The sequence below is a fragment of the Vipera berus genome (assembly GCF_964194415.1).
Source record: "Vipera berus genome assembly, chromosome: 2".
Classification (NCBI taxonomy): Eukaryota; Metazoa; Chordata; class Lepidosauria; order Squamata; family Viperidae; genus Vipera; species Vipera berus.
Window position 1 is genome coordinate 106,195,688 of NC_138203.1, and position 12,477 is coordinate 106,208,164.

The 12,477-nt window shown below is 42.3% G+C and overlaps 1 protein-coding gene across 1 annotated transcript; it reads right to left on the bottom strand.

The window, feature by feature from the left end:
* Positions 1–345: 345 nt before the first annotated feature.
* Positions 346–3,688, bottom strand: LOC308662774 (olfactory receptor 52M1-like; the record flags this gene model as incomplete). The annotated part of the gene is given in 4 exon segments (XM_081318919.1): positions 346–528; positions 2,640–3,017; positions 3,019–3,214; positions 3,216–3,688. Coding segments are annotated over 4 exon segments (831 nt in total). The 5' UTR covers positions 3,290–3,688.
* Between the last annotated feature and the right edge of the window lie 8,789 nt (positions 3,689–12,477).

Consider the following 12,477-nt stretch of genomic DNA (forward strand, 5'->3'; position numbering starts at 1 on the left):
CGAGCCTGGGAAGGCACGCCCTCCCCTCTCACTGTGGAGGAAGCAGGGCAGGCTGGCGTCTGGTGGGAGCTGGCAGGGCAGTCCTGCGCACGCGCGCGCTCCCCGGCTGTTAAGGAGCACTCCTTAGCAGCCGGGGAGTGCGCGCGTGTGCAGGACTGCCCTGCCGGCTCCCGCCCGACGCTCTTCCCTCTTGAGGCAGCATCGCTCCCCGGCTCCTAAGGATGCTGCTTGGCCAATCTGTCTGCTTGGTTCTGGCTCTTGGATCCCTGTCTGGCAAGACTGTCTGCTCTCACCACCACCGGACACTGGCCCTCAGCTTTAGCCTGACATTTGGAACCTTGGAGCTCAGCCTGTGGTGTCCCTACCATCAGCCTCATCACTGCTGCTGTTATTGCCGCCATCCTCGGTCTTGGCTTGAAACCTGGAGCTTCTCTGCTCCTTAGCTTCTCTGTAGGACTTCTCAGTGCTCTGGGCCTTCATGGCTTTCAGTTCAACCTCCAGTCCTGCCACTGATGGGTCAAGGTTCACCTGGTGAGAATTTTTAGCTGTCCTTCAGCACTTACAGTATGTTCCACAGCAGAAGAGTGTCAAGCATAGCTGCCTCTCTCAAGACAGAATGAACCAATTCCTCCTCTACCCTTGGGTGTGAAGAAATACAGCTTCATTCACTTGTGGGCTGTTTTACCCAAAAATATGTGTCTCCACAATGATCCACATCTTTTAAACAATAACATATATGAAGCCAGGTGCTCTTAAATGACAACCACTCAAATCTAGTTGGCCTTGGCCGGAGGCCTTTCTGGCTCTCCCCAGCAGATTTTGCAAAGGCCATTGCCATTCCACTTTCAGGCTTTGTGACTGACAAAATGTTCCCCCTTCCTTGCTTGTCATGGAGACAAGCATTTTATTGCATTAACTGAAGATGCCACCTTCATGATGTCTGCATCTTGCTCCCTTTTTATCTACTTCTTGGCTAATTTCAATGTTTTAATTCTTAATGTTGAACATTTTAATGTCTTAGTGTTCTTATAGTTTTACATTGTGCTTTTCTGTTGTTGTAAGCTGCCAATCAATATATATATATCAGTATACTGTAAGTGATAATCCTGGGCAGCTCCCATCTACATCCCATAAAAGCCAAAGTAAGAAAGTTCCCCATCTCATCAGTCTGATTATGGTGTGGGAGGAGGTTTCCTTTACTCAGGACAGGGATGAGAAATCAACCTGGTGGGTCCCACAGTTTGGGACTAGTTTTCTTTCAAAAGATCTCAATCTCTTTCCCTGCACAGCTCTCCAGGGCCAGGGAGACCCGTTGGCTGAGACATGAGGAGGGGTTACTGGGTGGCAACTCTCAAACTCAGTGCCAAGAAAGTCCAGGAGGATCACAGAGAGATGGAAGAGTCTTTCGCCTTCAGCAAGTAGTGAACCAGAGAAGCTGCTTCATCTGATTTGGACATTGGTTTCTAATGAGATTCAGTCATTGCAATCCATGGACAACTATCTCAGAAATTCACATCCTAATTCACTTCAGAAAGTGTTGACCAGAATAAATTGCTGATAAAAAGTTCTTTTACCTTTATTATTTGCTTTACTCAGTTTTATTTACAATGTAAGCAAGACCATATCATATCAAGATACATATTGTCTAATACATCTTTCTTTTAAAGTGGTTTTTTTTATTAAAGTTTGCAACTAAATGGAAATGCTGAGTGCTCAGTCTTTAATATCTTGTTAAAAGATCCTGCTGGCCTTTGGTAAAGCATTGAGCGTCTAGCGGTGCTCCAGGAGGTTATGTGGCCCATGGAGAGGTCCGACCCACATCCGACCCACGGGCCAGCAGTTTGACACTCCTGTATTAGATGATTAAATAGATAATAGAGATGATAGATGGAGAGAGAGAGAGAGAGAGAGAGAGAGAGGCAGGCAGGCAGGCAGGCAGACAGACAGACACAGAGAGAGAGGGAGGGAGGGACAGAGATGTGAAAACCAGTATGTGAAAACCAGTACATTGAAATGGTAACCAGTGTAGCTCCTGAAGCACAGAGGATACATGGCCCGATCGTAATATGTTTTCATTACCTGCATCAGAGCATTTTGGACCAGCTGCAGCTTCTAGGTGGTTTCAAGGGCAGACCCTTGTAGAATCAATTGCAATAGTCCAATCATGAGCTGACTAATGCATGTCATCATCTGAAGGGCCTCCTATACTAGGAATAGGCACAATTGATGCACCAGCTGGATGGGAAATAAGATCTTCTTACTCATAGAGCACATTGAGTGTAGGAGGATCCCTAAATTGTACACAGTGTTGATGAGGAAGTATCACCCCACACAAAACCAAAAATGATAACCCCAGATCTCCATCTCCAGGGGGTCCAAATAACTACAGTTACTTGACCTAGGCAAGGTTGAACCTGTTCCTCCCCATGCAGATCCAAATAACCTTCAGGCATTGTGTCAGAACATTGACATTCCCATCTGGACTGCTCAGGGTTGATATTAATTCAGCTGATATTCATTCAATATTAAATATTCTTTAATGAGTTATTAAAGAAAAAAAGTTACTGAAAAGCTTAGAAAAGGACTCTGATTGGCCTCTCAGCCCAGGATAGCATCTTGACTAACTTCCTCTGCATTACCTGGGTCCGGATAGTGTAAACAATGGGATTTAAGACAGGGGGAAAGATGAGATAGAAGTTGGCCAGAAGGATGTGAGTTGGAGGAGAGACCTGGTGGCCAAATCTGTGGATCAGGGAGGAGACTGCTATGGGGATGTAGAAAGCTAAGATGGCACAAATATGGGAGCTACAAGTGCTAAAAGATTTTAGTCGGGCCTCTGCTGTGTCCAAATTCATCACTGCCCGGAGGATGAAAACATAAGACACACCAATGCCCAGGGAGCCAATGATGAGTATCACAAAGCCAATTGTCACACCATAGATGTTGCTGACAGAGGTGTCCTCACAGGAGAGCATCACCACAGCCATGTGCTCACAATAAGAGCGTGGAATGATAACTAATCTCCTTGCTGTCAAACCAGAAGATGGCTAGCAGTTTGGGCAGCGCAGAGGAGGAAAGCACCAAGTCAGTAACAGCCAGCATGAAAAGAAAGAGATACATGGGCTGGTGGAGACTCAGCTCTTCCTTGATGATGACGAGGATGGTGCAGTTCCCCAGCACTGCCATGATGTACATGCAACCAAAAGGGATAGACCGCCTCCAGCTGAGGTACACCCATAAGAAAGAAGGTAGATGGGCTGAAACAGGCGTCGTAGAGAGCAGGAGTCATATCATCTGCAAATCCCAGGGCATACCATCACTCCTGCAGTTGGAAACATCAATGCATAAAGTTTTATTTCTTTAACAAATTTATACCACCAATGGACCTCTGAACTGAAAACCATAATAAAAACATACTACAATGATAAAAAAATAATAAAAGAAAGGAAAAAAAAACAAGTCTCAGTTACCACCTTGACACAGTATGATGGGTTTCTTTTTGAACTGGAGGTCAATTTTCCTTTGTAAGTGTAGCAATTGACACAGACAACCAAACAGCTGAGGCTCTTATGCTTTTTACTATTTGCAGTGAAATGATTTACAAGAAGTATTTACAACAGCTATACCCATTTCCAGGTTTCACATGGTGTCTGGTTTCCTCCCAACTCCCTCAGGAGACTATCCCTCTCTATCTCTACTGCTACCCCCTTTTTCTCCCTCTCTCTCCCACTTCTGGGCTTATTGAGAGAGAATGAAAAGAAAACCATGGGCTGGGATTTGACTCTCTTGCTCAAAGGCTCAACTTCTCCTGGAAACTTTCAGAGAAACACCTCCTATTTCTCCATTGGAGAAGACCCAATGAAGAGAAGGGCGAGGGGTGACACGATAGCAGCGTTCCAATATCTCAGGGGTTGCCACAAAGAAGAGGGAGTCAAGCTATTCTCCAAAGCACCTGGGAGCAGGAGAAGAAGCAACGGATGGAAACTAACCAAAAGGAGAAGCAACCTAGAACTAAGGAGAAATTTCCTGACAGTGAGAACAATTAATTAGTGGAATGACTTGCCTTCAGAAGTTGTGAATGCTCCAACACTGGAAGTTTTTTAAGAAGAGACTGGACAGCCATTTTTCTGAAATGGTATAGGGTTTCCTGCCTGAGCAGGGGGTTGGACTAGATGACCTCCAAGGTCCCTTCCAACATTATTATTATTGTTATTGTTGTTATTGTTATTGTTATCATTATCGTTATCATTATCATTATCATTATCATTATCATTATCATTATCATTATCATTATCATTATCATTATCAACATTATTATTATTATGACCTCTCCCAGGGTCTTCTGCCCAATTCTTCTCCAGAGACCAAGGCTTCACCAATGACCAATGGAGCTTTTATTCCTTCTTCTCATCTTTGGTGAAGTTGTCATTTCTCTGGGTCTTTGCTTCCCTTCTCGCAAAGCCACCTATGGACCTTTCTTCTTCTTTCTTGGCCAGAAGCAGATTACTGCTCTGTACTGACATCTAACTTTACTTCACCCTACAACTTTTCTCCTCTGCCAGTTCTGTATTTTCTTCTCTCCTTCTCCCTCTTTCCAATTTTGAATAAAACCAGTATTGCATCCCACAGCAGCTGACGAGGTGGGTATCCTCCAGGGCTCCATTGTCCAACACCTACAGTATATAGCAATTTGGACCAATGAAACCGCTGCCTTGACATCTCCCCACAACATCCCTGGCTACCTCATCAGCTGCCCTTCAGTTGAGTTTCTTCTCCCCTTTCCCCTCTCTATTTGCTGACTCATGCCAGCAGAAAAGCAGCCAGGACAGGTCACTAAAATCCATATGCCACATACCTATCACATACAACCACATACAACCTCCATGAACCCCAGTAATGATGCACCAGCTGGATGGGAAAAGCTAGGCCTTCATGGCCTTCCATGTACCTCCATATCCTTCCATCAATGGGGTTGCCATTTACTCAATCTGGTAACTGCATCTTGCTGGGAGTTAAGGGGAGGTGGATAAAGAAGGTTTTCTAGTGCCAGGTCTCACATTCACCTGTGATAAAGTCAGTGCTGAATCACGAGGCCCTCCATGCACCCAGTTCCTGTACTAAAGCTGAAGGCAGAAGAAGACAACCTGAGAGTCTGAATCTCCTTTGTGGCCACAGAGTCTTGCAGAGATCTCAAATGTATCCAAACATTCCCAGACATTAAATTAACAGAAAGGAAGTCAATGTCAACTAAACCAGGGGACCTTCTCTTTCCAGAATCCACTTAGAAACTCTTGTCCTGAAACTCTGCTGAGCTGCCCAAACTCTGCTGCTGCTGCATCCAGACATCGATGACCATCTCAGGGAAGAGTGTGTTGTTAACAGTTCTTGCGTCCTCATCATCCATCAAACATCAAGCACTCCACAAAAGTGACAAATTTACTCTTATGTCACTGCTAGATAGACACAGACACCCACACAAGGCTTGGAAGAAAATAGCTGAGGGAGCATGACATGCCCCATATGCTACCCCAATTAGGTTACCAACAAGGAGGAACTTCTCCCAAATCAGGAGGCTGAGTTCAATCCATGGGCTTCCTGTTGGGACCTCTGAGTGCCAGTCCTGAAAGCAACCGAGTAGGTAGACATTAGCCTGCTGCTTCTTCAGAAGGCATTTTCTTATACTAAAACATGGACTTTCTAAGAGGAAACTTAGTTTAGAAACTCAGAGGCAATCGTGAGATCCAATTTTATTTTTTTTTAAAAAAATTGCATTCATAACCTTAACCTCAAATGGAAAGCTCTGTGAATGAATTCTTGCCACAATTTCATGGTTTTGAAAATCTTGAGGAGTCCCTTCCTTGAAAATATCAGGTTCAGTAAACTGTCTCTAAGACTGCAGACCAGCTTCTTCAAAGGTCAGCCAGCCTTCAACTGCTACACCAGACCACCCTATCCCTTTGAGAGCTGTTGCAGTTTCTTCTCTCCAGCACCACAAAGGAATTGGCTTCTGGGTCAGAACCAAGAGCAGGGAGCAAGGCAGTGAGCCTGGGCAGCGTGCCATCGCAGCAAGACCCAGCTGGGCACTATTTTTGTTCAAACAGAAGCTTTTCAGGATCCCTGAAATTTTGCAAGGGGACCCATCCCTCCAATACTCTCCATTCCACCCTCAATTCTGTGGAGATCTGAGCTCTGTTGCTAAAACTCCACCCCACAAAGATGGCCAGACATTTAACTTACCAAATTAGCAAGCCAGCTTGGTCCCTCCTGCAGAAATGTTGGCTGGCACTTCTTGCTGAAATATTTATGCTGCTATTTCCAGAACCTCAAGGGATTTTACAAGCCAGCAGGAGACATTGGCAATTAAATGGCGGTTTGGTTTGCAAACCTCAAGTATCAATAAGGTCTAAAAAATATTTTTTGGGGAAATTATTCTTTTGGTAAACCCACTGAAATGAGAAGTAGTGCTCCCATAATTCCCTTTGGTCTGGGCTAAGTCTGGGCGCAACCCTGTGGAAAGCAAAAACCTTTTTAGCCAGATCTCCTGGGAAGGTCTGCTCAACTGGCCACCCCACTCCTGACCATACTGTCTTTTCACCTTGGAAGACCAGGAAATGATATTAAGGGTCTCCCCAAAATCTCACCACCCAGAAAGGGGCCAGGTGGAAAGGAATAATTGACTAAGCATTTGAAACCTTCTGAAACACGGCTTGTGGTTGGTATTTTACTTGTGTCCATTTTTGAAACTGTCTCACATATGGCAGGGATGTTCTCTTGTCAAAAGTCTTGGTTTTATGCCACTCTTTCACTTACTGATTTATTCAGACTCCATTTTTCACTCTCCCTTAAGGTGTTTTTTTAGGATCTCTTCAGACGTGAGTACAGGAAAGCAGCATAAAAGTGACATAATATTTTCCTTTCTTCATCCCTTGGGAAAGGTTTGGTGTAATTGTTCTAAGCACACAACCCAAAACTACCCAGTCCCACGTTTCACCTGACTAGTTCCACAGTCATTTCCTTTCCTTTCCCGCACCTCCAACCTCCCCTGATACAGAAGTCTGGAACTCCAAAGCCTCCTTGCTAAGGTCTCCTAGCCTAAGAAGGAATTGTCTCCCTGCTTACCATCCTACCCTGAAAGGGATTTAGGAAATCCAGACTCTTGCTCATGGAGGGTGGTCTAACCCCCCTAGGACTCTGTGACCTGTCCCAAAGAGGCTGGAAACCAAACATCCTATGAGCTGGGAGGATGCAAAGGGGGAGGAGGACAAATGTCTTGGCTTCATCAGCACCACAAAGTACGCTGGATAAGACCTCCTACTTAGCAACGTGTCGTCCTCCACTGCATTCCAACTTTTTTCAACCGGTTTCTTTGTCTACCAAGAGGCTGAGCAGGCTTTGCAAAATGGGGAAGGTCATTGAAAAGTACCGGTAATAATGGTGTCCAAAAGTAGATAGATGTGGAATTGCGTTGATGTTTAATATGCTAATATTATGTTCAGCTGCCTCCCAAAATATTGGAATGTGATTATTTTTGAGGAGTTATGGTACCAGCAGGTTCTTGTTGGATGTATTTATTTATTTATTTATTTATTTATTTATTTTGGTAAAACAAAGAAGTAATTGCACCAGATTCAGATTATTATCATATTCCACAAAGAAACCGAGATTGCTACAGGTAGTCCTCCACTTATGACCGTAATGAAGCCTGACCATTTTGGTCATAAGACCTAAAGAAGGTCGCCCATGTGATCGACCTAATTCTACAACTATTTTTAAGCAAATGCAGCAGTCATAACATGAACGTGGTAGTCATTAAGCAAAGCCATTGCTCATTATCGCACATTTCTGCTGAAAACCAGAGGTAAACACCAGTTTTCAGGAAAAAAAAATCATAAATCAGTCACATGACTGTGAGATACTGAAAATGGCTGCCAAGCACCCAAAATGCAGTCACATTAACACAGGGGTGGGGGCCAGCGCTGGAATTTTGGAATTAGGTTGTAAGTATTGTTTGGTGGTCTGTCATCACTTTGAAAGATTGGTAAGTGATTGTTGTAAGTCAAGGACTAACTGTGGCTGGAAAATCCCCCAAACTCTTTTGGACTTCTCTGAATCTTGGTGGGATTTGATGTGAGTGGGTCCCCCACAACTGCAGAGAGGTTTGGATGCAGCTGTGGCTGCAATTGAAACAATGGGAGCATAGGAAGGGATTTGATTTTAAAAAAGAAATAGATGTTTAAAAAGAAAACAACTCTAGAGCACAATTCTTCTGTTGGGAAGAGAACAGCAAGTCCAGCTGTGACTTTTCCCATGTGCTAAAACAAAAATAGGTTTGTATTGCTCCTAGTAGTAGTGATAGGAACTATTAACCACTCAGTTTTGATGGCCTTTCCACAGATGTTGCAATATCATTCCAGAATCAGATTTGGCTCCAAATTTCAAAGTTAAGGGGACTCTTTCAATTCAGGCAATGAAACTTGGGGAATCACAAACTGGCAAATAGTACCCTCAATTGATCCCAATTGTCCCAGGAAAGTGAGAACCTTTTTTTGTGGATCTTCCACAGCTAGATCTTGCCTACACAGCAAGAAAAAGACAATTTGTGTGACCAACCCCCTTGCCTAGCCCTTGGAAATCAATGCAGCTTTAGTAATGCCTTTCTAGATGTTTATCCTTTCCTCCACTTTCTCATTTATTTTGATGGGTGCAGAAACTGTGATTAGGTTATTCTTCTGATCCCCCAGAGACCTGTCTTGGCAGCTCCTTTGAGACCAGCAAGTTCTCTTCTTCCATTAAGTGGGACTGTCAGGAGACAAGTGTGTGGTTGTTGGTTTGTTGCAAGAGTTAATTGCCTGGGCTTCCTTAGGGCCTGCTGGACCATGGTGACCACTGCCAGAGAGTTGAGTGTGATAGCCAAGTAATTAAGCCCTGGATATTTAATCTCATTAGACATTGGAGAAACTTTACACACTTTTAATGGAGGATGGGAAGGGATTTGATTTTGAAAAAGAAATAGGTGTTTAAAAAGAAAACAGTTGCAGAGCACTAACCTTCTGTTCAAAACAGAACAGCAACTCCAGGTGTGACTTTTTTCATGTGCTAAAACAAAAATAGGTTTGGATCGCTCATGATACGTAGTGATAGGAACTATGAACCATTTCAGTGCTAGTGACCTTTCTGTCATATGTCGGAAACTTGACACTTTCCATAGATGTTGCAATATCACTCTAGAACCAGATTTGGCTCGGAATTTTAAAGTTAAAGTGACCTTTCAGCTCTTAATGAATCTTTGGATTTCTCAATTCTAGGCAATTAAACTTGAGAGCAACAGAGTGGCAAATAGCACGCCCAGTTGGCTCCAGATGTTCCAGGAGGGTAAAAAACTTTATCGTGGACCTTTTCTAGCTACATTGCCTAGACAGCAAGAGACACAAAATCTGTGTGATCTTCTTGCCTATCCCAACTGGAAATCAAGGGAGCTTTAGTAATACCATTCCAGATGTTCACCCTTTCCTCCACTTTGACCATAAATATTGCCTTGGGGTACCCAAATTACATTTATTATGGCCCCTAATTTGGTGGGTCCCTGCTTTCAACCTTCCACTTGTGCTAGGTAAGCAAGAATTATGATTTTTCTTTTCCACAGAGAGTTAATATCCTCCTTTCTGATGTGCCTCTGAGGGAGGGAGGAAGGAAGGGAAGGAAGGAAGGGAGGGAGGGAGGGAGGGAGGAAGAAGAAGGAAGGAAGGCGAACTTCAAGTAAAGAACCAGCAAATAATTTTAAAAATAACTTAAAGTGGCTGGACAGACCACTCAAGACAGCTGGTAACCTTAACACGTTTATTAGAACAGAGCAACAGGTAACAGGAGCACTTGGCTATTTATAGTCTGGCGCCGGTCGTTCGGTCCAATCACTGGCCGGTCTTTTTCCCGCTTCTCTTCTCCTCCAATCAGCTTTGCGGTACGTTTGACAGTTCGGTTCCTCGTGCTGGCGGCTTGTGTTGCTTTGACAGCCGAGAGCTGTCAACTAGTGCGCCTGCGTGAGTCGGGAGTTTTGACAGCTGTCAAAACTCCCTCGTGTTCAGCTGTCAACGTTTTACCTCATGTTCGGCTGTCAAATGCTTAACCTTACGAACCACTAATGTTAACACATTAACTGCACTATATAACTGAACTATATACATATAATACATAACTAGTAAATGCAAATAATTATTTTTTGTGGAAAACATCCCCCATTGCAAGGGTTGGGATGGCTAGCAGCTATGGAGCCCCACAGATGGAATGGGACAACTCATCACAGCAAACTCACATGACCCACTCACCATGGGCAACTAGCCACGGGACAACTCGCCACGGCCAACTTGCCGTGGGACAACTTGCTGTGGGACAATTCAACAATTCAATTTTTAAGCAGTGGGAGGAGCGCGACCAAAGAGAGTGCAGGTGATTTTGGAAGAGGCGCTCCAAAAGCTTCAGGTCGCAAAAGATGGCGACAAAGCTTCTAACCTGGAATGTTAATGGTTTAAATTCACCACATAAGAGAAAGAAAGTATTTCAATATCTAAAGCAATTTAAAAATGATGTTATTTGCTTACAGGAAACACATATTAGAGCGACGGATCAAAAGTATTTGGTAAATTTGAGGTTGGGTACACAGTTTATTGCTTCTGCGACTGATAAGAAAAATGGAGTGGTTATTTACGTTAAGAATACTTTGACAGCGACTTTAATTGAAGCAGATAAACAAGGAAGATATGTTATGATTGAACTATTAATAGAAGGCAAGAAAACGCTTTTGGTTGGACTATATGCTCCTAATCAACAACAAGGAGATTTTTACAGTTTATTACACAGCAAGATCATTCAGTGGGATTATAAATCTTGTATTTTTATGGGAGATTGGAATGGTGTTTTGAATGTACAAATGGACAAGGGAGGTCTTTTTAAAAGCATCCCAAGTCGTGCTAAACTGCCTAAATCTTTTTTTTGAGATGAAGGATGACCTGGAATTGAGAGATGTTTGGAGAGAAAGGAACTTGCAAGAAAAAGACTTTACTTTTTTCTCCGACAGGCATCAATCTTTTTCTAGGATTGATTTTGTATTAATTACTAATGATTTTTTTTCTAGGATTAAGAAGATCAAGATTTGTCCAAGAACTATATCTGATCATAGTCCAGTATGGTTAGAGATAGAAAAAGATAATAGAGGTAGACGGTCTTGGCGTTTAAATGAAAATTTGTTTAGATACCAGGAAAATGTGGAAGAGTGTAAAAAACAGATGAAGGAATTTTTTAAAATTAATATGCATAAAGGTACTTCTATTGAGATGGTTTGGGATGCAAGTAAAGCTTATACGAGAGGTGTATTAATATATTTGAACAATAAACATAGACGTAAATTGGAATTTAGGAGTAAAGAATTAGAGGATGAAATTAAGGAAAAAGAAAAGGCTTTAATTTTGAATCCATCTGATGGGAAGATCAAAGAGGTAATTACTTTATTAAGGGGTCAGTTTGATAAGTTAATGGCAGATCAAGTGGCAACTAACTTACGGTATGCTAGACATAACACTTTTTGTAATGCTAATAAACCAGGTAGATGGTTAGCTTACTTGTTAAGGAAGAAGCAAAGGGCTTCTAATATAGATAGAATAGAATATAAGGGTAAAGTAGTGTACCAGCAGAGTCTTATTAAAAAGACTTTTGTTGATTTTTATTCTAAGCTGTATGCTAGAGATAAGATTAGAGATGTAGATATAGATGATTATTTGACAAAAGCTAATATTCCTGTTCTTATGCAAGAACAAAAGGAAGGGTTGAATCAATTGATAACTGATGAAGAAATTCTTTTAGCAATCAAACAATTAAAAGTGGGTAAAGCGCCGGTTACTGACGGTTTGACTGCCGTGTATTATAAAAACTTACAGTTAGAAATGGTGAAACCTTTAAGGGAATTGTTTAAGACAATTCAAATGGGAGGAGGGGTACCTCCATCCTGGAAGACTGCTTTTATTTCCTTGATTCCGAAGGAAGATCAGGATGCTACCCAAGCTAAAAATTATAGGCTAATATCGCTTTTGAATACTGATTATAAGATATTTGCAAAAATCTTAGCTAATAGATTAATGAGGGTAATACAACAAGTGATTCATGGTGATCAAACTGGATTTATAAGTGGTAGAAAAATGAAGAATAATGTGAGACATATTGTAGATTTATTGGAATTTTTGGAAAGAAACAATCAGATCCCCGCAGCGTTGATCTTTTTGGATGCTGAAAAAGCCTTTGATCAATTGGATTGGCAATTTTTGATGAAAGTACTAGAGAAAATGGAATTTGGGGACAAATTTTTACAACCAATTAGGGCAATATATCAAAAGCAAACAGCCCGTATAATTGTTAATAACAGTTTGACTGAACTATGTAATATTGAAAAGGGCACAAGGCAGGGGTGTCCGTTGTCACCTCTATTATTTG